This window comes from Bison bison, unplaced genomic scaffold (assembly GCF_000754665.1).
Source record: "Bison bison bison isolate TAMUID 2011002044 unplaced genomic scaffold, Bison_UMD1.0 scf7180017864068, whole genome shotgun sequence".
Taxonomy (NCBI): Eukaryota; Metazoa; Chordata; class Mammalia; order Artiodactyla; family Bovidae; genus Bison; species Bison bison.
Genome location: NW_011494640.1, coordinates 10,911,161 through 10,939,152, shown reverse-complemented (window position 1 = coordinate 10,939,152; position 27,992 = coordinate 10,911,161). Strand labels below are relative to the sequence as shown.

The 27,992-nt window shown below is 35.5% G+C and overlaps 1 protein-coding gene across 2 annotated transcripts in view; it reads right to left on the bottom strand.

Moving 5' to 3' along the window:
• The window catches only part of CUL3 (cullin 3), a 74,627-nt gene that overhangs the window by 17,253 nt on the left and 29,382 nt on the right, over window positions 1-27,992 (bottom strand). For both annotated transcript variants that reach the window (XM_010837056.1, XM_010837057.1), the window contains 9 exons: window positions 16,819-16,979; window positions 16,046-16,160; window positions 13,254-13,482; window positions 9,203-9,348; window positions 8,279-8,455; window positions 6,728-6,898; window positions 6,007-6,114; window positions 2,038-2,162; window positions 1,350-1,446 (listed from right to left, as the gene is read on the bottom strand). In XM_010837056.1, coding sequence (XP_010835358.1) covers window positions 1,350-1,446; window positions 2,038-2,162; window positions 6,007-6,114; window positions 6,728-6,898; window positions 8,279-8,455; window positions 9,203-9,348; window positions 13,254-13,482; window positions 16,046-16,160; window positions 16,819-16,979 — 1,329 coding nt within the window. The remainder of the gene's footprint in view (window positions 1-1,349; window positions 1,447-2,037; window positions 2,163-6,006; window positions 6,115-6,727; window positions 6,899-8,278; window positions 8,456-9,202; window positions 9,349-13,253; window positions 13,483-16,045; window positions 16,161-16,818; window positions 16,980-27,992) is intronic.

Sequence of the window (27,992 nt, the reverse complement as noted above, 5' to 3'; positions counted from 1 at the left end):
TTACTCAGCCATTAAAAAGAATACATATGAATCAGTTCTAATGAGGTGGATGAAACTGGAGCCTATTATACAGAGTGAAGTAAGCCAGAAAGAAAACCACCAATACAGTATACTAATGCATACATATGGAATTTAGAAAGATGGTAACAATAACCCTGTGTACGAGACAGCAAAAGAGACACTGATGTATAGCTCAGTCTTATGGACTCTGTGGGAGAGGGAGAGGGTGGGGAGATTTGGGAGAATAGCATTGAAACATGTATAATATCATGTATGAAACGAGTCTCCAGTCCAGGTTCGATGCACAATATTGGATGCTTGGGACTGGTGCACTGGGACGACCCAGAGGGAGGGTATGGGGAGGGAGGAGGGTTCAGGATGGGGAACACAGGTATACCTGTGGCAGATTCATTTTGATATTTGGCAAAACTAATACAATATTGTAAAGTTTAAAAATAAAATTAAATTAAAAAAAAAAAAAGCTGAGTGAGTTCTTTAATATCCTTGACCTTCCCACTTACAACTAAACATATAACAGTCTTAAACCTAATTCAACTAAATGAATTCTAAGGAATATTTCCCACTTCAATTAAATATAAAAAACTACAATATGTAGTTTTGTAACTATAGGCATTTTCAACAATATTAAAAAAAAAAACCTTTGGTGTTACAGTGACATATAAAAAAAGTTAAGATTTTAATTAAAATGTTTAATGAAACTTACTTGCTGCCTAGATAACAACTTGGGTATTTTTTTCTTCAATAATTTTTTTAAGAGCTTTTTATTATTTTGCCATTTTAAGGCAAATGACTGATTTTATTTATACCGAGCAATGGAAGTAAATTAAAGCTCACAATTTTACATACAAAAAAGAAGTTACTTTTTTAAAAATGAAGGCAATTTACTAGTGTATTGCTAATTTTTAAATAATCACTTTGGTAACATTTTGCACATTTCACAAATCTTGTTAGCTTTCCTGATTTCAATTTATTGGAAATAAGGATTATAGGAGACTGAGAATTCTGAGAAAGGACTGATGGGTTTTGTATGCTCTCAAATCAATTTGCATTTTATTATCTTAAGCAATACTATCTCAAGTCTAATCTCATAAATAATGTAATTATATTACTTATTCCATAAGGAAGGCTACTGGCATAGTCTTCGTAATGTCAAAGGAAGTTAGTAACTGAAGGAATAGAAGTAAAGAATCAAAGCTGATGTTTCCTTCTTCTAAATATTTGAAACAGGCAGGGAAATAAAAGAAATAAATAATTTACCCAAATCAACAAAACTCACTAATCAGTTCTAAGTTATTAAATAAAAATATGCTCAAACTATTAATATTTACCTTTTTAACTGGTCCATAGAAGGTGGCATTGAGATCTGCAGAACCCATGTGATGCTGGAGTGTGAGCTGTCGACCACTGTGTTTGGCTAAGTAAAACCTTCAGCAAATCAAACCAGGTTTTTGAGAATTACACAACTTATTTATTTGAAATTATAAACTTCCAATCTTTAACAAACATTTATGTAAGGGAGACTTCAAAAGCAAAAAAAAAATCTCAGGAATCAAGTTCAGTTCCAATTTTTTATAGAAAAGAAACTATAAATTAAGGGGTGGGGGAAAAGAGACAGAAAAAGACAGACCTAAGAAACTTAGCTAGACAGTAAGTGATAAAAGTAGTACACTAAATACTTTCTACTTGTATATTTATTTGTCCTGGCTGCTGCTCAGCCACCGCAGTTCTTAAAACAACCTTTCTCCATAATTAACCCCAAAACAATTCACCCCCACCTAGTGGAAAACATCAATACAAAATATACTCCTAACTATGCACTAATGCTGAAGAAGGGTATTAGTATTCCTCTGAAAAGAGATTATGCAATTCATCCTTACATACTGAAAGCGCATAAAGGGTAATAAGATTAAAAAATGGAGTATATTCCTCTTCAATCAGGGACACTACTAACTGCTCCGATTCATCTCAATTCTGGACAATTTGTACTTAGAAATACAAAGTTCGATCTACATTTACCTTCTGAATATCTCAAAAGCATGTCTTGGTGCTGGTGGGATGTTGCACTTTGGTGTGGCTGACTGAGTGGGCCAGTATCCTGTTGTGAGCACCCGGACTGTGAGATCAACACCACCTAAAGATACCTGCGGCAAAAGGAAGAAATTGTCCCCCCGCCAAGTTAGCTAGGATGTGCTATCTGTTGCCAAGCCACTGTGAGAGTTATCAGAGTTATCAAAGTAGTTATCTCCAGGTCCAACAGCCAGCAAATAAAACACATCTTCTTAAAAGTTAGACTCATCCAATGTTTTCCTAATTTTAACTATGGTAAATTTTATTGCTTAAGATGTTTGCTTAGTCTTACTGGTGTCACTGAAATGTACAAAGTTTGAGGCCTTTAAGATTTTTTCCAGATAAAATGCCAAGGGGTCATATCAGTATCATTTTAGAGAAAACTCCAGAATAATACCTTTCATCTCAGTTTTTAAGTACTCCTGCCATCTTAACACAGAAACAAAATATTTCTAACATCCCAATCACATTTCAACTAAACTGGCCAAAACTTTCAGGTTTTCACATGTAGCTCACATTCTATCAATCTCTGCACAGGACGCTAGGCCCAGTTCTACACAGTCGGTGCTCTGTAACTATTTGCATGTTTGACTACCTCTATAAAATACATGCTAGCATTACTGTCACAATGAGGTTATTTTTTCCCTTTAAACAGATCTCTTAACAAGATAATTTTTTAAGAAAACAGTAACAAAGCATATCAACAGACATTATTAAGGGGAAAAGCTCCAATACTCTGGGCCACCTGATGTGAACAGCTGACTCATTGGAAAAGATCCTGATGCTGGGAAAGATTAAGGGCAAAAGGAAAAGGGGCAACAGAGGATGAGATGGTGGATAACATCACTAACTCAACGGACATGAGTTTAAGCAAATTCCAGAAGATAGTGGAGGACAGAGGAGCCTGGAATGCTACACTCCATGAGGTCGCAAATAGTCAGCTGAACAACAATCACTGTTCAGCTTTATCATTAAGATTCACAGCTTGTTCCATTTTTATGTATCCTGAATGATTCAGTGAAATTTTAAAAAAAGAAGAACAAGTTTATAAATATCAAGATGTATTCCACATTTAGATTTCTTCATAATTATCTCTTAAATGGGTTACTCCATTTTAAAGAATTGAACCCAGAAACCTTAGATGACACATAGGAAAGATCACAGCAAAGATGCTTAGATGATGAATCGAAGAGGCCTGAGAACTGTTTACACATTTGCAAGCAGGGAAGGGGCACCCAAATAACAATGTCTTTTATCTCTTTTCTCATATCCCCAGATATCTTGCTCCCTAATCTTCCAAGTCTTTCTTCAAAATGTCATTTTTTAAAGGAGGCCTTCTCTGACCACTCTTCCTGGCTACAGTGTTCCTCTACATCTCCTATCACCAGCTGAAGTGTTCTGTAATTAGAAAGAAAGCTCCATCAAGGTAGGGATTCTTGCCTATTCTCTGCTGTATACCCATTGCCTAGAACAATGCCTGGCATAGAAACAGTGAATTATTTGTTAAATTAAAAAGAGAAAGAACCTCAAGAACTATTGCTCTAATGGTTTGGACATTTATTTCTAGCTATTGTAGTAGTATTTTTAAGCCATTCAGCTTATTTTCAAAGACACTACATGACAGAGACAAGTACACAAAGACAAGGTACTAGAAAAGTCTGTCTGGATACAATTTGTTGATATAAATGAACAGAAATATGACAGCAAGGTGGTTTTCCCGTCCTTATCCCCATGAAAAAAGTAAAACACAGGAAATAATGCACAAATACTTAAATTTCCTTCAGCATAATAAATATGACTTGTCTAAATAAAGTATACTACAAGTATTCAGAATTTTAAGAAAGTACTTGTTATATGACTTCTGAAAGTAAACAGAAGAGTCATTCTATTTCAACAAGTCAGGAACCTTTAAGATAGTAACAGAAATATCTGAGGATTGGTGATGTTTTAAAAGGGCTCCAAGATTTCACAAAGTTCAAGATTTGTTTTTCTCTGTCACTTTTCATCAAATCTTTCTAATGAAAATAAAGGTTTAGGAGACTTAAAGGTTAAGATGCTTATTGTATAAACAATTACAAAATAGCCAGGAATTGTACGCAAATAATGGCTCTACAAAGTGGAAGATGCAACAAGATCAGCAGATATATAACTCTGAGCATCTCGACAAGTACTCTACTTAATGGGTTAACAATTATAAAAAAAATATTCCACCATAAAGTGCAGGATGTATCTGAACAGTCAAAATGAAAGAAGAGAAAATGCACAAACTTCACAGAAAGAAAACAGAAAACAGAATCTGATGAAATGATCGTGTTGAACAATCCCGGTGCAAAAGAATCAGTTCAGTTCAGTCGCTCAGTCATGTCAGACTCTTTGTGACCCCATGGACTGCAGCACACGAGGCCTCCCTGTCCATCACCAACTCCTGGAGTCTACCCAAACCCATGTCCACTGAGTCAGTGATGCCACCAACCATCTCATCCTCTGTCATCCCCTTCTCCTCCTGCCCTCAATCTTTCCCAGCATCAGGGTCTTTTCAAATGAGTCAGCTCTTTGCATCAGGTGGCCAAAGTATTAGAGTTTCAGCTTCAACATCAGTCCTTTCAATGAACACCCAGAACTGATCTCCAAAGAATGGTCAACAGTAAATAAAGATGGCAATTTTTCAATCAAAAGACCTTCAACTATCATAGAAAAGGTACTTGGACACTTAAAACAAACAAAACAAAACAAACAAAAAAACAAAACCTTAAGGTGAATGCAGAGTTGAAAAACAGTTTAACAAAAAAGAGAAAATTCTGAACTTCATCATACCCTACTGAAATCTTCTCAAAAACTTCACTGGACTCCAAAGTCTTACTGTAAGTTGCAGCTCACTGAACTTCTGGCAATCACAATACAAAAGCACACTTACAACACACCAGCATCAGCACTGCTATTCTCAGCTCACCCTTTACCAACTCTGAGGATGTCAGGCCCATTTATCCTAATCTTTCACATGAATAAGAATAATGAGGTACAAGAAGCTCAGGTAACAATTATAAGACAGTACCATCCTAGGGTAAAGAAAAAGTATTAAAACTCAATAAGCTTGCCTAGGGAGCTTCCTTGGAGGCTCAGCAGTAAAGAATCCGCCTGCCAATGCAGGAGATGCAGGTTCAATCTCTGGGTCAGGAAGATCCCCGGGAGAAGGAAATAGCAACCCACCCCAGTATTCTTTGGAGAAGGCAATGGCAGCCCCCTCCAGCACTCTTGCCTGGAAAATCCCATGGACGGAGGAGCCTGGTGGGCTGCAGTCCATGGGGTCGCAAAGAGTCGGACACAACTGAGCGACTTCACTTTCACTTTTCACTTTCATGCATTGGAGAAGGAAATGGCAACCCACTCCAGTGTTCTTGCCTGGAGAATCCCAGGGACGGGGGAGCCTGGTGGGCTGCCGTCTATGGGGTCGCACAGAGTCGGACACAACTTAAGTGACTTAGCAGCCAGTATTCTTGCCTGAGAAAATCCCGTGGACAGAGGAGCCTGGCTGGCTAGAATCCACAGGGTCACAAAGAGTCAGACACGACTGAGCGATTAAGCAACAAGAAGTTTGCCTAAGCCTGGTATTGTTTCCATAATCTGTAAATGGTTATAACATAACTCTATTTATTAAATATTCAGTGCATTCCTTCAAGTAGGGAGGATAAACTAAGTTGTTTAAGAATAAGAGAATATATTTTAAGAATAGAAAAGTTAGAAAAACAGGTTGTATGGGTGAAATAATTTTTAAAGCACTCACAAATACATATGTTGTCTCTAATGACATTTAAAGAAATGACACCAGCAATTCAGTTATCTAAATGGATGAAAATGCCTATTACAAAAGACTATATATAAAAAACATTTACATAAGTAGAAATTAATGAAGAGTCTCACCCCAGTAGCCTGTAGATGTTGCCTGAACTCATCCATAGTTGTGTTTGAGATGCTCATATCCCTAAACATTCCTTCCAGTTTTGATGTGAATTGACATCCACATTCAGTCTAGAAGAAAAACACAAACATACACAAACAAATGATGGATTCTGTTATGAGGAAACATACAACCTCTTCCATGTTACTGTCATCCTTTCTAAATCTTTCTAATAATAGTTGTTCTATGCCTGTAGGCACCAACTTTAGTGGGATTAATAACCTAAGAATTTTATTTTAAAACGCAAATTTCCAGACTCTGAGATTTTCATAAAGCCAACTGAAGGTAGGGCCCAGAACTCTGTGTTTTTAACAAGAAACACCCATATTAGGTGATATGTGTACAGGTGGCCTGTGGATCACACTGTGTGAAACAGAAGTGTATGTCATATTCCACTTACTGCTTTCCTTGTACTGATCCTCCCCCAGATCGCCATAAATGTATCTGCCTCACCAAGAGAAATTTCAGTACACTGTGAACGTCCCAGAACTTGAACAAATCGCAATACAACTTTCTCTTTAAAAAACAAAACAAAAAAACCACAGGTCCCTCAATATCTAGCTTTGTTCATTTACAGAAACAAATATTTTAAATCAATTATTTCCCAATTACTTGTTTGTTGGTGCTCAATTATGTGATAAACATTAGTTAAGGGCACTCCATTCCATCCTAAATACACCTTACCTTTAACTTAGAAATCATATTTTTTTCAGAGTCATCAGAAACACTTTTATTTGTAAGAAGTCTCCTTGCCAAGTGTTGCTTATAATAACGTTCAAATACATCTTTTTCTTGCATAAACCTAAAAAGGACCATTGCCTTATCCAATATTGTTTCTACTTCTTGTTCTGTTAGCTGCAAATCAATTAGAAAACAATTAACAATTACATAGCTTTAATTCTACAAAAACAGTATCACAGTTCAGTTTTAAAACAACATTAATAACAAACATAAATATCTGGTTGACCATGTCAGAAAAGAGATCTAACATGAGAAAATATGGCCCACTTCCTACAGCTCGGTTCTTACATTCTGAACCAGTGCAACACGAATCAGAAGTTGGAATGGCACTCCACTCCCCAGTGGGCTAACTCTGAAAGGGAGAGGCTGATACATGGCTGGAGGATGACTGAGAATAGCTGAAATGAAATTTTAATCACATAAGAGAATTTTACAGTGCCCTTGTACTGTAAAACATATTGGCCAAAAGACAGTTATTTTTATATGAGCTCATTCAAAATCTAAATTGTTCAAACAGAAGCATAACAATATGTTATATTTCCCAAAGCAAAAAGGCCTCTTGCCCCTAATCTTTTAAACAAGGGCAAGATGATACTGTGGCAGGTTGTATTCAGTTTATATTAAAAATTACGGAAGACTATTTAGATGTGTCTCTTCTATTCGGTGTCCATGGTAATATTCCTCGTTTCTGTTATTACTACCTACTTGCTGCTTTGCCCTTATGTCTCACAAATCCCAAGATGAAGTCAGCAAGACCAATTTACACATAATCCCAATCTGTTTATTTTGATTTTCTGTGCTATAGTGCACTTCCAAGATCCCAGATACATTATAAACACTTGAAACTGAGCTGCCATATATGCTATCAAAGTATTTTCTGATACTTATTCTAGACTAGGTCTTCAAATTCTTGACACTCAAGTACTACTGGATAGATAACCTCCAGAACCAGATAAGAGTAAGCAATATTCTATGTGCAATGTATACCTGTTTTCTAGTTTCTTATTATCACTTATATATAACCCTCACAATCTAAAAGTTTATGGCTGTGTGGTTGTTTCTGACGCCAATGACACATTAAGTGAAATGTCAAAGCACTTCTGACCACTTCAAGCACTTAAAACAAGCCTTTCAAATATCACAGTGCACATTTAAGCATAGCAAAAGTGAAAAGTCAAAGTGTCAGTCGCTCAGTGCTGTCCAACTCTTTGCAACACCATGGACTGTAGCCTGCCAGGTTCCTCGGTCCATGGAATTCTCCATACAAGAACACTAGAGTAGACTGCCATTCCCTTCTCCAGAGGATCTTCCCAACCCAGGAATCGAGCCCGGGTATTCCACATTGGAGGCAGATTCTTTACTTTCTGAGCCATCAAGGAAGCCCAAGCATAGCAAAAGACTTTATATATACAAAATTGTCTAACCTTAATGTTTCATTTCCTAATGTTACATCTACAAATAAAACAATGTACTTTCAAATGCTTTAACACTTACCCCTTTGACTCCCTTTTTCAGCTTATCATCAATAAATAATGAGAGGTATTCAGGGGACCTGGAGTTGAGGTTGAGAAAATACTCAAAGTCACCCGCAATAGTCTGTTTAAAGAGCCTGTCGTTATTGAACGATTCCTGGAGGAAGCGATCAAACCTACTCTTCAGATCCAACAAGCCCTTCCAAATAAAAAAAGAAGAAAGAAATTTAGGATACATGTTAAAATATGTTCTATAAACACCACATGTGTAACTACACATTTACCTCTGACTTCGCTAGTAATAAATGTGTGCACTCAGTGTTAAATTTACAGATTCTACGTTGTTATTTTCGAGCCTGTATCTAAAAGCCTGTATTAAAAACATCAGTGGTGAGAGAAGTATTCTATCTTCCATTTATGTATTACTCTACTGAAGGTGAAACAAAGATCCGTTTCACCGTTTCTCCCTACCTTCCTCTATCTTGACTGAATGGGTGAGCCTAAGAAAATCAGCTTTAAAAATACACACAGAGAAAGCTGACTGTTGATACTAAAACATGAAAAATTTGAGAGCTTAATATATTCATAATACTGTTTGAAAGCAAAATATCTTGAAACAAAAAGTCACTAAAACAGTTATTTTTTCTAACACATGAGGGTATATAAACACTAAGGCATACAAAGAAGAACAAACTTTCATTCTTGACACTATTTAAATAAGGTCTTCATCAGATAAGCTAATACATAAAAAGAAGTGGCTGAGTTTGGCTCCCTGATATAAACATACGTACTTTCCAAAATTCCTGAAATATTTACGATAATTACACATATTAACCTACCACTGGAACAATTCAGTCAAAATACATACTACATCACTTTGTAAAAGTGATCTTTTTAGCACGACAAAATTACTTTATGATAAAGAGAATCTTCTGTATTTACTTACCTGGATATAGTCTACCGGATTCTTTCCTTCTCCTTCCTCAGAAACAAGGGCTTTACCTTGTTCCCTTAAATAGGAACTCATACACTCACACATCGTTTTCAAACCATTTGGCACACGACTAAATAACTTGTACATGCAAGCAAGGTCTGCAATCAGAATGAACACACAAATTGGCTACATTAAAGATTAAGAAAAAAAAAAACTGAATATCTGTTCATGCTGATTTGTGATATTTAAAGAAGCTCCATTATGATAATTTGATGACCACATAAAAAAACTACTAAAAAACAAAATTGCAGCAAAATGGGGCTGGGATGGGGGAAAACTAGTTAATGATTATTATTGCAACTTACAAAATACATCATACAGATGAGATACTAAGCATCAATAAACGGTTGTGGCAAGTTTTGGTTTGCATGGAAGAGATGTCCAAATAGCATAAGAAACAAAGTCACAAAAAAGGAAAACTGAACTTTGGGGTTCCTATGTAATTTATCCAATATAATTCTAATTTAGAAACTAGTAATACAACAAAACAACTATCAAAAGAATAACTTTAAATTTGGTATGTCCAATTAAATAAATGTGGTTTAACTGACAGTTAATGTAAAAAGAGGAACTTTAAAAACCAAGAAAAGTCTTACAGGTATTTTTGAAGCATGTCTATCTCAAAAGTTCAATGCCAATAGTGGCAAGAAATAAATTTCATTACACATCATGGTAAAATTCATGTGAAACTTACAGTATAAACTCCTATGTTTTAGTATTTTCCTCGGAGCAATCCCTGGTATTTTTTAGGAGGTGATCTAAGCCAATATCTGTATTTGAAAAACTGGCGTATCTCACTACATTGTTTTTATTTAGAATGAAAATTCTAGACTGCCTTTTACAGAAATAAAAGGTGGAGTTGAGATACTGCTTTCCTGTATGTCTAATGTATCTCTGAAATAAGAACTTACTGGAAGAATACAATGTCAAAACTTTACAATGATATAAAAAAAGGTTTTATAACTGAGAACTTTTAAAAATGGAGTTAGAACAGCACCTTCTAGATCAGGGGCTGTTTTCTGTAAAGCATCAGACAGTAAATGTTTTAAACCATGGATCATATGGTTTTTGTTCCAACTACTCAATGTTGCCATTGTAGCCAGAAAGAAGCCATGGCTAATACATAAATGAATGGTCATGACTGTACTTCAATGAAACTTGATTTATAGACACTGAGATCTAAAACTTATATAATTTTCATATGTAATGAAATATTACTCTTTTGACTTTTTTTCCAGCCTAACTGGTAGTGGGCCAGATCTGACAGGCTGTAATTTGCCCACCTTGTCTGTATTTATAAGAGCAATTTAGATCCTAAAAATACATGGATGCAACTTTTATAAAAAGGGCTTCAAAATTTGTTTCAATGACTTTCAAAAGTTTTTGGACAAACTTTTTTTGAAATGACTTTCAAAAGTTTTTGGACAAAGTATTCTCATCAACAATGTATGTCCAAAATAATCCACACAGAGCAAATCTTATAGTATCTCACATTTGGTATAAATTATAACCAAGTTGGCCCATGTTAAAAATAAATATTACAAATGCAACAGAAATTTATGGATATGTACTACAGTAAGCTTTTGTTACCAAATACCTCTAACAAAACAGTTTCCAATTTTGTATTCTTTATTCCTATGCTATTATAGTTCTGTTTATATGTTGTATATTTAACTGTATATAAACTAATAAAATTTCATTATATGTAATCCACTGTAAATAAATGGATGGCATAGTGGAGAAAGTGAAAGAGAAGAAAAATTATTTGGCAAGCAATTAAATATTATTTGTTTACACTGAAACAATGATACTATGTGAACTTAATTTCATAGTGCCATATGCATTTCATGATCAATCCAACTAATCCTCTACTCATGGTGGGAAAACACTTTCACTTTCTGATCTATAAGACATTTGGCTTCATAATGGTGAAGTTGCATCTCTGACATATTCTTGACATATTGTTCAAGAGCAGGTCCTAGCATAATTAAGACATTTTGCAATTAGGTTTCTAGTGGAAAGCCAGGAAAACTGAAGCCATGATTTTTAAATTTAATTTAGCATCACAGAAAGCTGCTTACTTGCTGAGAACATTAAGCACTAAACAGAAACTATGGTAAGTGGCTATTCTGATACTCCACCATTTAGGTGCTTATTAAGCAGTTGCCACGTGTTAGATATACTTAATGCCTTTAACACAAGTCTCCATGCAGGCTACAGATACTATAATTCAGGTGTGCTCAATCATCTCTCCATCAAACATTTCCTAGCCTCTTCAAGCACATTTAATCTCCCAACTCTTAGCCACCCCCACCAAACATGAATAAGAAAGCATTAACTCAGTAACTAAACAATACATTAGAAAATTGATTCTCATTCTGTTTAAGTAAGGAAAATTGCTTTTCATAAAGTCCTAATCTGCCAGAGATCATTAAGATTGGGGTCATCAAACTATAGCCCATGGAACAAGTACAGGCCACTGCTTGTTACTAAACAGTTCACAAAATAAGAATGCTTTTCACATTTTAAATGGTTGAAAAATAAAAATCAAAATTTTATAAGAATACAAGTTTATTCATTTATGTTATTGTCTATACCTACTTTCTATTATAGCAGAGATGGGTAGTTTACTGTATGGTCCACACCCCTAAACTATTTATTCTCTCTCCTTTTAGAAAAAAATTTTGCCAATCCCTGACTTAAGACAATGGGCATCCAGGAGTAGCTTATTTTGGAAAATATCCTTAAAAATGATTTTTGTTTTGCTTTTACAAAAAAGCTTTATCTGAGTGTTTTTAAAAAGTAACTTTCTCTAGCTTAATAAAGACAACAAATTTACATGCAACTTTTCTGGAAGTTAAAACATATATAGAAACATAATCATCTGAAAATACAAGGCAAAGATTCCACTAGAAGAAGAATGGAACAACCCCTCTTCCTACTATCTTTCTTTTCCCTTCTCTTACGTCTTCCTGTCTTTTAAATTATTAACTTAAAAAATTGTTTCACTCCCTACCTAGGGAGTCAAGGTAGGGTCATAGGTCATAGGCAGTATGTATTTCTTTTATAAGTACGTGGCTATAATGTTGCTAAGACTTCACCCAGCACCAGATTTACTTTTTAATACCATGTGCTCTATGTGCTCGTCTGCTCAGTCATGCCTGACTCTTTGCAACCCCACAGACAGTCCACCAGGCTCCTCTGTCCATGGGATCTTCCCTGACGCAGGGACTGAACCCACATCTCTTGTGTCCCCTGCACTGGCAGGCAGATTCTTGATCATTAGCACTACCCTTTTATTACTGTATCAGTGACTTAGCAAGTTACAGTTTTAATGCGAAGCTTCAGAAATTAAGAATGAGGACAACATAACTGTTCTTCGTAATTTGTCCCAGGGTATTCCCTATCACTTCAGGAAAATAAGGTAAATAGTCAAAAAAAGAGTAAATGTTAGTTATCTCCAAAATGTTTACTTGTAAGCAATACTCCTTTCTCCTTGTTCAGTCTATAACTTGAGTTCATCTAAACATGTCAACATGGAAGACACACAAATTTTTGCATTTTTGGTACCCTTATCACAACCAACTCCCCAAAGGAATGCATACAAAAATTTAAGACTGGAACTTCAGACTGTGGAGAGTGTGGATGAAAAAAAGACTCTAAATGCCCTGGCATAAAAAAATAAAGTACAGGAGCAGGTCAGGAGCTCACCAGCCTCATCAACATCATTAGGCTTTATCTTCTGGGTTAAGAAAAACACAAAGTGAGGAGACTGAAGATGAAAGAAAAAATCAGCTATTCAATTCACTAGCAACATCTAGAAACCTTATTAAGTGTAAAGCTTTACTGTAAAATCCTATCAAAGTACCAACAGTGATAAAGTGATCAAACATCATGACTTCTTGAAAACTGATATTCATAATCTTCAATAGAAAAAAAAAACAAAAACGAGAACCTGGCAGACCTACAAGAATTTAATTGTTTTTCAATTGCTAACACTTACCTTCTGTCTTGCCATTTTTCAACATATGTACTAGTCCCGAATTCTCCATTTCTACTATAGTTTTCATGTGCTTGGAAATGAGTTCCCTCTCAACCACCTTTACAATCGGCTCTTCCGTTGATTTGTCAAGGCAGTGCATCACTCGTTCTATTTCTTCATTAATTCTAGCTTCTACTTTCTTTATATATACTGAAGCACTGTTTTCTGCTAGAAATTTCTGGCTTTCCATCTGCAAACAAAAAGCATGATTTTTTTCTTTTTTAAACAAAGCAGCAAAATGTGCTTCTGCTTTCAACTCGGTTTCTACAGTGTTTCTCATAAACCAAACTAAATATCCCAAGCACTATTAACATTTTATATACTGTCTATAAATACTCCTAGCATCAGCATATCCTTTAAAGCATTACATACAACTAAATTAATACATTATCCTTAAGCAGCATTTTTCAAACTTTGCCAGTGTATTCCGAATAGCAGAAAAAGTAAGCATATGCCAGTAAAAGTTGAAACTACACAATGAAGCATCTGACCTCAAGTGAGAGTGAAAAATTATTTTAATGTAAAATTATGCCTAAAAAGATTCATCCTATTTATCACAGTTTTGCTGCCATACTAGTAGTTACTAAAGTCCTCCTGCCACCCTACTCCCACTCTCAAAGGAATATATATAAAGTCTGAGAAAGAGCTTTTCAATAACTATCAATCTTGTCTGCTAACACCAGTCTTACAGAGAAATCTCAGTAAGTTTTAAATGCTGACCCTGACTTTAACCTCATAATAAAATTAACAAATATATCTAAAAATTATATAATGTTAGACATATTAATATAAATGATATACAAATGTAATAGTATTTTCCATTCTCTTAATAAAAAGTAGTTTGAAATAATTAAAGTTTTTAGGTGTGTGTGATAATGGTGTGATACACATTATCACACCAAACAAAAATCATGGTGAGACAACCACTTCACTATTACATTAATATATATATCACTGTAATATATTTTGGAAACCTGACAATTTTCTACTTTATTTCTACACTGTAATGAAAGAAATTAAAACAAATGCAAATGTAAAAACACTGTAAAAAATATCCAGAACTAGTTGTTGCGTTATTAGAAAATAGTTTCCTACATCATAAAATTAGTATTTCATAAAGCATGGTTCAGGCTTACCAGTACAGGCCATAAAAATCTTCCTGATAGGTTACAAACTGATTTTTAAAAACCGTGGCGGGGGTGGTGGTAGGGTGATGTGGGCGGCAGTGTGCAAGTACGTTCGTTTGTTTCTTTATTGGTAAGTGACAGCAAAATTTCAGGAGTCCCACATTTATATACACCCAATGCCTGGAGATGGAGAAGGCAATGGCACCCCACTCCAGTACTCTTGCCTGGAAAATCCCATGGGCGGAGGAGCCTGGTGGGCTGCTGTCTATGGGGTCGCACAGAGTCGGACACGACTGAAGTGACTTAGCAGTAGCAATGCCTGGAGAATCCCAGGGAGGGGGAGCCTGGTGGGCTGCTGTCTCTGGGGTCACACAGAGTCAGACACGACTGAAGTGACTTGGCGGCAGCAGCAGGAGAAGGGGACGACAGAGGATGAGATGGCTGGATGGCATCACCGACTCGATGCACATGAGTTGGGGTAACTCCGGGAGTTGGTGACGGACAGGGAAGCCTGGTGTGCTACGGTTCATGAGGTCGCAGAGTCGGACACGACTGAGCAACTGATCTGAACGGCTCTTAAAAATGACCTACTGTAGAGTAATTGTAACTTTCTGCTTATTTTTAAAAAGTTTATTACTGAAATTGAATAGTAAAGTTTTAACTGAGTCTACTTTAGCAGTACTACAAAGCTCCTACTATAAACTGCTCAGATGGTTGAGGCTTTCAGGAAGAATGCCCAATTACCATGACTCTATAAAGACTGTCTTGTCTGTCACAGTACTCAGTCATTGTTATTTCATTACAAATCAGTACTAGTTTATCCTTACTTTTGGCCATTCAGTTGGTTTGGGGTTGTAGATACAGCTGCAAATTTGTATCTTATAATTTCCTCATCAATAGCTTTTAAGACATATAGATGCACTACGGGATCATACCTATTATCTTATCTATATTTACTAGTAAATTACCAAAAGCCTGAATAATGAGACTTCATTGGTGATGTACTGCCTGTGAATTTATGGCAAATTACAGTAACATATAAATATTATAAAACTTAAGGTTATTCCTTAGTTTCTATGTTTTAGAAACATATAAACATAAAATTTGTTAAAGATTTTTCTTTTTGATGGAGACCATTTTTAAAGATTTAATTAAATTCGTTACAACACTGTTTCTGTTTTACATTTTGTTTTTTGGCAGAGAGGCACGTGGGATATCAGCTGCCTGACCAGTGACTGAACCCACATCCCTGCACTGGAAGGCAAAGTCCCAACCACTGGACCATTAGGAAAATGCATATAATTTCAAAAAATCATAAAACAATGAAATCCTATAAAGCAATTATCCTTCAATTTAAAAATAAATAAATTAAAAAAAAATCATATGTCTAAGTCCAACCTCTTCGATTTATTTCCAATAAGCTCCTTCACTGGAATGTGAGCATGTAGGGTTGGTGTGCTGAAGGGTATAAAATTTGCATTCTTTTCCCCAATGGGCCTCAGGACATAAAGGTCAAAGTGTTTAAATTAGTAACTATATTTGGTAATCTTAAGAACATCTTAAAAGTATGTATTTATATCTTATACAAATAAATACATAAGATATTTGTATCTTATAACTGATTACCTGAAAAAACTCTGCAGACATTTCCAAAAAAGGAGCCTCAAAATCTTCTTCATAGACTGATCGTCCTTCGAGACCTAATATCATTAACATCTGGCAAGCATTTCTTATTGCGCCTCTGTCAAAAGAAGTTAAACCACTTGATAGTAAAAACACATTAAAGATTCACGTGAAACATGCAACAGAAGTAGCGAGAAAGACTTTCAGAACAACTTTAACGAAAGTGCTCAATTTCCCATAAGCAACCGATTTATAACATGAGGATTTAGAACAATTTTAATTGGAAAGCACACTGTACAGTTATTTATCTCGAGTTGTCCTCATGCTGTTGTAACTTAGACTATGACTTAACAAAACGGGTACAAGTTCTCAGTCATTTTAGACTATGTTCGACATTTTTTTCTTCACATACATTAAGAATAAATGCTAACCAAAAGCCCCTTCAAAAAAAGACAAAGAGACAAACATGTTATCAAACAGAAAAAAGAAAAAGAACAAAATGTCAGCATTAAAAAATACACAAAAAATAAAAAAGATTAATGGTTGATTTGCTTCTTAAAGATATATTAAACAAAAGCTTTAGGATGGTTTCTTCTAAAAATAAACATCTGCTTTTCAGTTAAAATCTAGCTAACTTTGCTAACTGTGACATAACGTTTTTGAGTATTTTTATAACATGCTGCTGCTAGACAAACTTAAAATTAAGACAGTGAATCAATTCTCAAGATATAACCACTAAAAACCGAAACCCAAAGAGTTTAGAAAGACTGTCATACCGGTCTACAACCTCTCCTTTCCGCTCCCTGGCAATCATATCCAATAGCGTCTGCCGGAGATGATCCCTAATACACCCATAGCGTACAACTTGATCTCGGAAAATAATTAATCCCAAATTGTAGACATTCTCCACATTATTTTGTTGTACATATACACGGTCCTGCAGTTAAAAGAAAATCATAATATAAACATTAGTGAACTCTTGCGTACAGAAAAATAATCATTTTGTGTTACAAAAGCAAAGGAAATACAATTTCAAAAGTGGTCAATTTTTCAGGTGAGAAACACTTCAGGCAGCATGGAATTTTCTAGTACCTCCCAAGTTATATAAAAGTTATACATAGTTAAGTATTTACTATTTACAATGGCTACTGAAACAATAGTGATAGGTGAAGATCACCCATTTACCATAAGTAAAAGGGAGGAAAAAAAAGCACTCCACCCAGGGAGAGAGACAAGTCAGCAGAAAGGAGACAGGAGAAAGGTAGACAGCAGGCAGGCAGGTCTTCCCTTTTCCCCAAAGCCATACCCTGCATGAACATGGTTCTTATTTTCCTAAATACTGTACCTGAAGGTGATATTCTTTAAATAAAATCAAGAGCTAAATGAAATAGAGATACATGTGACTTAAGCTGGCTGCTTATTGGTAAATGTTGCTGCTAAGTCGTTTCAGTCGTGTCCGACTCTGTGCGACCCATAGACGGCAGCCCACCAGGCTTCCCGTCCCTGGGATTCTCCAGGCAAGAACACTGGAGTGGGTTGCCATTTCCTTCTACAATGCATGAAAAGTGAAAAGTGAAAGGGAAGTCGCTCAGTCGTGTCTGACTCTAGTGACCCCATGGACTGCAGCCTACCAGGCTCCTCCGTCCATGGGATTTTCTAGGCAAAAGTACTGGAGCGGGGTGCCGTTAAATGTTAAAAGTTCCTAAATGCTTATAACAGAGCAGCATTCAGTATTACATAATTAAAACACCCCTGGCTAATGCCATTTCGGATTATTTACTAGTAGTCAGTCATCTAACTTTCAAGTTCTTACCAGCATGTTACCAGTGTTTCACTTAATATAGCACAGATAATCCAAAATTATTGGTCATGGAAGGCTCATTTTGTGAAATACTTAGAAATCTGTATTTACATCAAGATACACTGAAATAAAACTACTCTTTTTCATTCACAAAAGGATTAGTAACAGAATTCCATTCTGTTCTTAACCAGGATGTCTCTGGGCTTTGGTGGGCCTGCAAACTTTGGAAGTTTTAAAAATTATTTTGTGTTTGTTCATATTAATACGTAAGTATTTTGGGAAGAGTCCATAGCTTTCACCAGATTCTTAAAGGAATCTGTAATCCCCAAACAAGATCCACTAAACTGTATCTCTGAACTTTCAAAGGAACACTGTACTAAAAGCAATACCAAATAAAGTACAAGCTAAGTAAACATGAACATCATATCATAATAGGCATTAAATGGCACTCATCTTTTTTTTTCCAATGGCAGGAAATGACATTTCTGTTTTTATGTAAAAATACAAATATACAAAATGCAAACATATAAAATTATAGTTGTACATAAAATATACATGTACTCATGACCTTTCTAACCAATTTTTATCTAATTTTTTGAGAGTAGTATAGCCTCTCTTCACAGACACTATTCCTCCAACTTTCATTCATCTCAAACAATGGTCCATTCCTACGCTACAAGGAAAGCTGCTCTTTTGTTAATCTTTGGTGCTTACTTTCTACATTTTATACCACATTTTTCAAACTGTGGTAGCAACTTCAGTTAAGTTCAAAATTTTCACCAGTGACTTCAATAAATTCCTGAATTTCACACTTCTTTCCTTGAGATCTTAAATTCTAAGTTTCACCCTGTGCACATCCCTCTTTTTTTAACGGACTCACTTTTACTGAAGCTTACTCATGAACTTCAAGGTCCAACTCTCCCCCACCCTCCAGTATCATCCTGATTCTGGCTTACTTTTCAGCATAAAACAAAACGTATTCAATGAAAACTGACAAAAACCCAGTAATTCATAAAGCAATGAGAATTATTTTTATTATAAAAATAGTCAATCCAATTAAAGCATAAATTATTTATAAATTTTTTTCAAATTCTGAACATAAATATCTATGGCACAGAATCTGGACCAAATATAGAATCACTCTTACCCAATGCCACCAAAACCAGTTAACTGATTAATTAAAGTGGTGAAACAGGAAAACCATTACATACATACACACACCACACTTGCACCTTAAACATTTCACTTTAAAACATGTGCGTGTTCACTAAAATACTTTTTATTTGAACATGCGTCCTGTTATTAGAGGTCAATGCTGTCTTTCTCAAATATACTCATTCAATGTAAATTGTCTAGCATTTCCACTTTCAGTTTTATTAAGATGGATCGTGACCAGAGACAATCGTGAGGCAATCTAACTGTAAAAGGCCTTCTAAATTTTTAGTTTCCACCCTAGACTTTTAAATTACCAAATAACCCAATACTTAGCGATTTGCCTTTGTCAAGTCTTTCCAAAACATTCAATCTAGTCTGCCAAATAACAAACTGTATTGTTTTACACACTATTCTACTGATTGACACAATATAAAATTATGTAGAAACAGGAAGTACAATTAGCATAATTTGAAAACAAATACAACTGACTCTCAGTAAGGAAAGCTCAACTGAAAAGAACAAGACAAAGATATACTGAAAAGTAGTGGGATAGCACTGAGAGAATGTCTACCAATCAGGCTTTTCACGGCTAGAGCAGAAAGTACTGTCAATTCCAGCAAGTACTGTCAAGCTTCAATGTATTACATGCCTCTGTAACCGTCAGCACATCTTGTAGGAGATATATAACATACATATACATAATACATATTAGCAAAGTTAACATATGCCTTCTAAAATACCTCTTTCTTAAGAAACCAAATGTTTCTAATTTAGGATAAGAGAAATGTCAAAGAACTAGATCGGATTTTATTGGTTTTGGTGAAAGGCAATTACCTTTAAGAATTACAGAACAAAAGATGCAGCAATGTAACCTTCAGAGTAAATTAAAAGTGTTAAAGTGAAAATTTTTAACGTTCCCCCTTTTGGCTTTATTGTAGTTAATTTATATGCCATAAAAAATTCACTCATTGTTAAGAGTATGGTTCAATAATTCACAGTCCATTTCTATACTGTGTAATCACTGCAATAATCCAGTTATAGAATATAGTTCCGTCACTCAAAAAATCCCTTCAGCCCTTCTGACATTAATTGTCACTATCAGCACCTCTGCTTTTTCTATAATTTCCTTTCCTGGACATTTCATGGAAGTGGAATCATATAATATGTAATCTTTTTGAGTCTCATTTTTTACTAAGCGTTAAGATTGCTAAGGTTCATTAATGTAACACATATTAGTATTTCTTTCCTGTTCAGTGCCGAATAGTATTCCACTGCATGGATATGCCACATTTAGTTTACCCATTTATCAGCTAATGGATATCTAGGGCTGTTTCAGTTTACCAGTTGTTTCCAGTCTCCTACAGGTAATGTTGCTATGCACACTTGGGTACAATCTTCTTGTAGGATGTATGCCTTCTTTTTTTTTTTTTGATAGATTTCTATGAGCAGAAGTATTGGCCACATGGAAATAGCCAAACTGCTTTCTAAAGTGGACATGTCAGTTACAGAATTCTTCTTAAGATGTCTGGCCCTACCATTAACTGCTGGTTTGATTCTGAGTAAATCATTTATCCACTCTGGTCCTGGGTAACACAAAGGGCTGGTAAAAATACTCTCTAAAACTCTGATTTCCTTTGAAGCTTAACTCTCTGATCAAGACTTAGCATATACTAGGGATCAAGACATGTATCACTATTACTTCTTTCCTTCTGTTATCAGTCTCCTCTGGCCTGGGTTTTTCCCCTCTCAATCCTAAACACAGTGATGCTATCATTCTATAACCATATGGCCTATGCTATGCTATGCTATGCTAAGTCACTTCAGTCGTGTCCGACTCTGTGCAACCCCATAGACGGCAGCCCACCAGGCTCCCCCGTCCCTGGGATTCTCCAGGCAAGAACACTGGAATGGGTTGCCATTTCCTTCTCCAAATGCAGGAAAGTGAAAAGTGAAAGTGAAGTCGCTCAGTCGTGTCTGACTCTTAGCGACCCCATGGATTGCAGCCTAACAGGCTCCTCCATCCATGGGATTTTCCAAGCAAGAGTACTGGAGTGGGGTGCCATTGCCCTCTCCGCATATGGCCTATGGAAACTGCTATCTTGAGTCTTCTGGCAAAAAGACAGAAAGGGAGCCTGGTGCAGCTAATAAGCTCTTCAGGTATACTGCATACAGAGACAAACAATGCTTCAGAGTAGGAGAAGCCAGGTATAATGGGACCACATGGCTAGGGTATTCAAGGAAATCACACAAAATTTACATCCATGGAAAATAACTGAGGACATGGGAAATACTGATGCTAAACCCTGTCTTTCAATGTGAGACTGTCAAAGTGTATATAATGATCATAATTAAATGACATAATATTAAGAAAACCTGTTAACCCTGAAATTTGACTATGGATACCAGAGAACTAACAAATAGAGAAGGAAAACCTGCAACCTTGAGTGTGGCTACTTAAAATGAGTAATACCAAATGGTCATTTATATTGTTTGGTACATGTGATTGATGGCCATCAAGCAAAGTAAAAGCTACACATGCACACATTTAGGTGTTTACATGTGTATGAACAATAACGCAGGCACACATTCACAATAAACTTGTGATCTGCACATGATAAATATTAAAATATTTGCTGAATGAACGTGCTAAATCTTTTTACTGTTTATTAAGCACTATCAGAAGGACTTCAGCCTGTGGGTACACAAGAGCATTTCATAACAGATTCTAATAGGAATCTTTGTTAAAAAAATAAATGGCTAACTTTATGTTAATACAGTATCTATTTAGCTGTAATCATTTAAACCACTGCAGGACTTTTTATTTTGTATATGTGTCTATGTGATATCTAATTTGACCAAAATGTAATTTGTATGAGTTCAACTTCAGTCAGTTATCTACTAGAGAGATAAGCACAGGTAGAAAGTTGGTGGTTGCTTCTATTTGACTTTTTAAAGCCAAAATAAATTCCTTTTTAAGGCATTTTGAATTCAAAAATGTTCTGAAAAATCCATGTTTCATCACTACAGAGATAAAACTACATTTAAAATCTCTATGGTTCCCTCTCGGGAACTGCTATTCCTAGGCTAAGCAAACCTTTTCCCCTTAACTGACAGCTTCACCGAGACACCTAATTCACCTCGATACCTAAATACCTAACTAATATATAAGAGGTCAAACTCAGAATGCAAAAGTATTCTCAGATGGTCCAAGACACACTATGCAAAAAGAAAATTTTTTAGGAAAGCTAAATCTATGCAAAGTCAAGAAATGACTGTGTAAGTGGGCTAAACAGTTTCATGGAGTCAGGGATAAATAAAAACAGTAACAAAAATTTGGTAATGAAGTTCAAAAAGTAACTCATACTATTTAATTTACCCACAATAAATGGTTTGGGAAATATTTTCAATCAACAGTCATCATGTCATGAAACAGCCAAGGAAAGAACAAATTATAAGCTCTTTCAGTATCATTCATATCTAGTCTCACCGAACAATGTTTTCTTGTAAGATTAAATGGGTACTCAGGGAGCAAATTCTAACCTTTGGGTAATATTCAAGTCTGAAAACTTAGTACTATAAATATATATACAACATTCCTTTGCCTCAATTATAAAATTTAGGGCAGATCTTCATCATTTTTTTGCTTCAAATTCCAGTAGTTCAGTACTTTCGGTAACAACACTAAGGAACTAGGAGCAGTTATGGTTTAGTACTCGTTTGTCTACACTTCCTGCTTGATCCCACTTATGACCAATGGCAGCTCTTTAGGCAAAGAGCACTTTTTGAATCTAAGTGTATAGCTCTGAAAGTTGGTTTATCAAGTACATTGCCAAGATGGTTAATAAAACTTAATTCTTCTCTCACTTTCACTCATTTTTCTTTCCCACATCTCAAGGCAAGATGACCTATAACTGCTTTCATTTATTTTTTTTACAAGAGAACAGAAAAATAGGAATGTAAATCAGGTTAAAAATATTTATCAATACTAAATATTTATCCTACTCATAAACTAGAGATAAATCCTGAAAAATTAGACTCATTTAAAAGAAAAGACACACACAAGAAAATACCGCTATAATAAGTAGCTACTGTAGGTTTGAACCTACTTTCCCAAATTTAATCACCAGGCAATCTTTTACCAACAAGTAATAAATTTAAGTGTTTTCAAAAACAGGGTTCACCTTCTAACCACAAGTTAAGATGGATTAACACAATGAAGATAGAAATAGAAAGTTTAAAAACAAAACAAAACCCCAGAAAAGCAACAAAAAGGTTCTATGGCAGAGTTTACAGTAGGGGTAAAAAAGTCTAATCAGAGCAACGGTTGAAGAAGTGTCCCGATATTTTTGCAGAATGCTAGTGTCTGACTACATTGCTGAAAAGGCATCCATAAGATATGAAATAGTAAACTGCCCAGATTAATACTTCTGAATTTAACAGAAATGTTACTGGTTAATTCTGGATAAAGTGAATGAAAAAGCACAGGATACAGTGTCCAAAAACCTGGCTTGAAAACTTAGCTGCATAACTAAAGTTCAAAGTCATAATTTCCACCAATATAAAATGGGCCCCAATCTCCCTCTTGGGAACATGAAGGCCGTTTAAGGCTGTGCAGCTCCAAGAAATTCTATTATTTAAAAAAGTCTTTTTACTGAATGTTACAATATTACTTCTGTTTTATGTTTTGGTTTTTTGGCCATGAGGAGTGTAGGATCTTAGCCCCCTGAGGAGGGATGGAACCCACAGGTCCTGCATTGGAAAATGAAGTCTTAACCACTGGAACGACCAGGGAGGTCCCCAAGAAATTCTACTTTAAAATAATTCCCGTTCATCTCAAGAACTGTATCTTAGGATATGTGACAAAACAAACCCCTAGTCATGTTTCTCTAAAGCTATATAACTTGCACCGAATCACAAAATAAAAGCGCTGTTTCCTACTGCAAAATTTCACCAATGTAATGGTGGGGAATAAAGCAACAACGCTAGAATACTGTCCCTATTAGAACCGTACCAATTTTAATAATGTGATTATAAGATTTTTAGAAAAGAAGACCTGTATCAGAGAAGCGATATCATTCAGTGTTCATAAGCACAGATTTATGAGCCAGACAGGCTGTCTTGATCCTATCTCTACCATTTACTAGGTGTGACCTTAACATCTGTGTTTGTTTCTTCAATATAAAATAACACCTATCTCAAAAAGCTATTATCACGTACTTTCACTCTTTGTCTTGAAAGAATACCCTTTATAAAACAAACTCCTTTCACAATAACTATAAAAGTAAGCTACAATATTACCACCTCACAGCCATCAAGATAGTTACTATTAAAAAGGAATAATTATTCAAAAAGATACATGTACCCTAATGTTCACTGCAGCACTACACGGAAGCAACCTAGATGTCCACTGACAGATGAATGGATAAAGAAGACGTGGTACATATATACAAAAGAACATTGTTCAGCCATAAACCGGACTGAAATCGAGCCATCTGAAGGGATGTGGAAGAACCTAGCGGCTGTCATACAGAGTGAAGAAGTCAGAAAGAGAACAACAAATACTGTATATTAACACACATATATAGAATCTAGAATAACGACACTGATGAACCTATCTGCATGTAGAGCATGACCTTATAGACATAGCAGGTAAAGGAGAGGGTGGGATAATGAGAGTAGCACTGACACATGTACATTACCATGTGTAAAACAGATAGCTAGCAAGAAGTCATTATATAGCAGAGTTCAGCCCAGGAGGAAATATACTATGTATACATACAGTGGATTCACACTGCTGTACAGCAGAAATTAACACAATATTGTAAACCAGTTATACTGCAACTTTAAAATAAAAGGTAAAGAAAGGAAAAACAACAAGCACATAGTGAGAATACGGAGAAATCGGAATTCTTGAATATTGCTGGGAATGTAAAATTGTTCAGCTGCTATCGAAAAATAAGATGGTACTTACTTAAAAATTAAGAATAGAATTATCATGTAATCCAGCAATTCTACTGTCTGGGTTTATACTCAAAAGATGGGTCTTAAAGAAATATTCTTACACTCCTATCCATAGCAGTGTTATTCAAAATAGCCAAAGGGTGGGAAAAAAACCCAAGAGACCATTGACTTGCGAATGGAAAAGCAACTGTAGCATATCCATATGACTGAGTATTACTCAGCCTTAAAAAGAAAGACAATTTTAAAAACTGACGTAACACATTTCACGTGTAAAACATTATGACTTCTGTATACACTACAACGTGCTCACCACAAGTTCAGTTTCACCATCTTGCCTTGCCCTCACTCCCCTTTCCCTCTGTTAACCACTAATCTGTTAAGGAAAGAAACTCAGACTCAGATTACAACATGGATGAAACTTCAGTTGCAAAAGGACAAATATTCTATGATTCCACTTTTAAGAGGTAGCTAGAGTGGACTAATTCATACAGTCAGAAAGTACAGTGGTGGAGACCAGGGGACTGAGGAATAGGGTGGGGGGGGATGGGGAGTTACCATTTAATGGGTATCAGTTTTGCAAGGTGAAATTCTAGAGATGAATGGAGGCAACGATAGCTGTGTAACAGTATGAATGTATTTAACATCATATGTATTTTAAAATAAAACAAACAAACAAATACTGTTTAAAAGCATCAAAGAGCACCAAAAGCCATCTGGATTTGCGGGACCAATGTTCTGGGAAAAAGGCAAGTATACTGAGAAGAGTCCTACATTTGCCTTCACTCATTCCCTTGGGTCATCTGTTGTTCTCACAATACTTGGAGGCCAAGCAGAAAGTCACAGGTGGAATGGCTATCAAGTAGCCAAGGCTTCTGAGGCAAAAGTCTAAAGAAAAGAACCAAAGTTGTGCAAGCAAACTTCACTGAGACGTTTACTGACACATCATCTAAGCATGGATGAGACACCAAAACTCCAAACAGAAAGCAGCGCAGGGAGACTAAGAGCTGAACAGAGACTGCCAGAAGACCTGCAGTGGGGTCAAGTCAGTGTTATCTTAAGGCGCACTAATGTGGAGACCAAACCGTAAACAACTCAGGCTTCTGACTGAGACCCCAGAAGGGATGGTCTGAAGAAAACAAAAAGGCAAACTAAAAACAGATCAACCTTAACAAAGCCTAAAAGCCAGTTTCATCTAGATTATGGTGATCTGCCCATACTGTGCCTGTCTGCCAGAAGAAAACTGCATTTCCTAAGAAGGAAGGTTATCATCACTCAGGGCCTCCACAAATTTTCATATACAATGTTGGAAAAGTTACCAGGCACAACAAAACAAACACCCCAGGATCCAATGTCTAAAAACTAAGAGGAAAAGGCCCCCGGAAGTCAAAGTATTCTATACTCAAACTATCCAGAAGTGTTTAAGAACAAACCAACGACAAACAAATTTAAGTAAACTGTAAATCAAGGGTCTGTGTTGTAATCTCTAAATCCCTAAAATGATAATAATAAAAGCATATATAAATAATAGCTAATGGGGGAAGGGGGTATAGTAATAAAACATACTTGACTCACCTAAAAGAAGTAAAGAAAACTGAAAGAAAAAAACCAATAAAGAACAGATGAGACAAACAGAAAAAAGAAAACCACAGCAGGATGGCAAACATAAACCCCAATGTGTCAGTAATCACATTAAACATAAAAGAACTACATGCTTCATTTTAAAAACAAAGATAATCAGATGGGGTTAAAAAGCATGTTACTATTTGGTACTTACAAGTGACACACCTTAAATATAAGCAGACAAAAAGGTGAAAAGCAAACAGTTGGATGAAGTTTGCTATGAAAACATTAATTATAAGAAAGCTCATACTAATACTAGACAAAGTAGTCTTTTAGCAGGAAGTATTACTAAAGATAAAGAAGGATATAATCCTAAATTTATATTCACTGTATAACAAAACTTAAAAATATATAACCTAAAAGGAGAAATAAGACCCAAATCAAATCTGAAGATTTTAATATTTCTTGGTAGTTGACAGAACAGGCAGACAAAAAAATTAGTAAAGATGGGTAAGATCTGAACTTGATTAGTAAATCTGACCAATTGATATATACACAACACTTTCTCCAACAACTGCAGATTGAAAAACTGAAACCAACTGAAATTAAAAACTTCTCTTCAAAGACACCATTAGGAAAAAAGATATCTAGAATGAAAGACAATATCTCACAATACATTTATTATTTGATGAAGTATTTTTATCCAGAACATACAAAGAACTCTCTCAAATTTTTTAAAAAATCAGAAAACCCACATTAAAAAAAAAAGGGCAAATGTGTAGTTTAATTTGTTATACACAAGTGCTCATCATTCAGTCATCTCCGACTCTTTGTGACCCTATGGACTGTAGCCCGCCAGGCTCCTCTGTCCATGGGATTCTCCAGGCAAGGATACTGGAGTGGGTTGCCATTTCCTTCTCCCTGTTATAAATTGTTTTTAAAAAAATTAAAAGGGGACTTTTGAATTAGTGGTTAGAATAACTGCTGTAACTGCTACAGTATCTAATATTTTTGCTGAGTTTCTAAGTATTCTAATAATAATGGTTTTAAATAACTTCTGATGACAATTTTTGTCTAAATCCTTAGAAAATCCCTTCTTTAATGAGAATTTTACCATCAGATTCAAAATTTAAAAATGAGAAAACAGGGCTAAAATTTCTAATATGCTTTCTTAGCTTACACTTGGATCATTTATAAAAATCACTTTTCTTAAATTATGGGCTTGGGAAAACAGGATTATCTACCCAAATGCGATGTCCACATCATAAAACTGCCCAATGACAGAAGAAACTGGAAAAAGAAACCCAGTTGTTTAGAATAGTGTTTGACATATAATACACATTCACAGCATACCTGCTGAGTGAATTTATCCACATAAGCAACAAAGGTGAATAAATGTTAGCTCAACTCTGTGTAAATAAATTATCATAAACATATAAGTGTGTGTGTATGTGTCAGTGTGTGTGAGTGTGA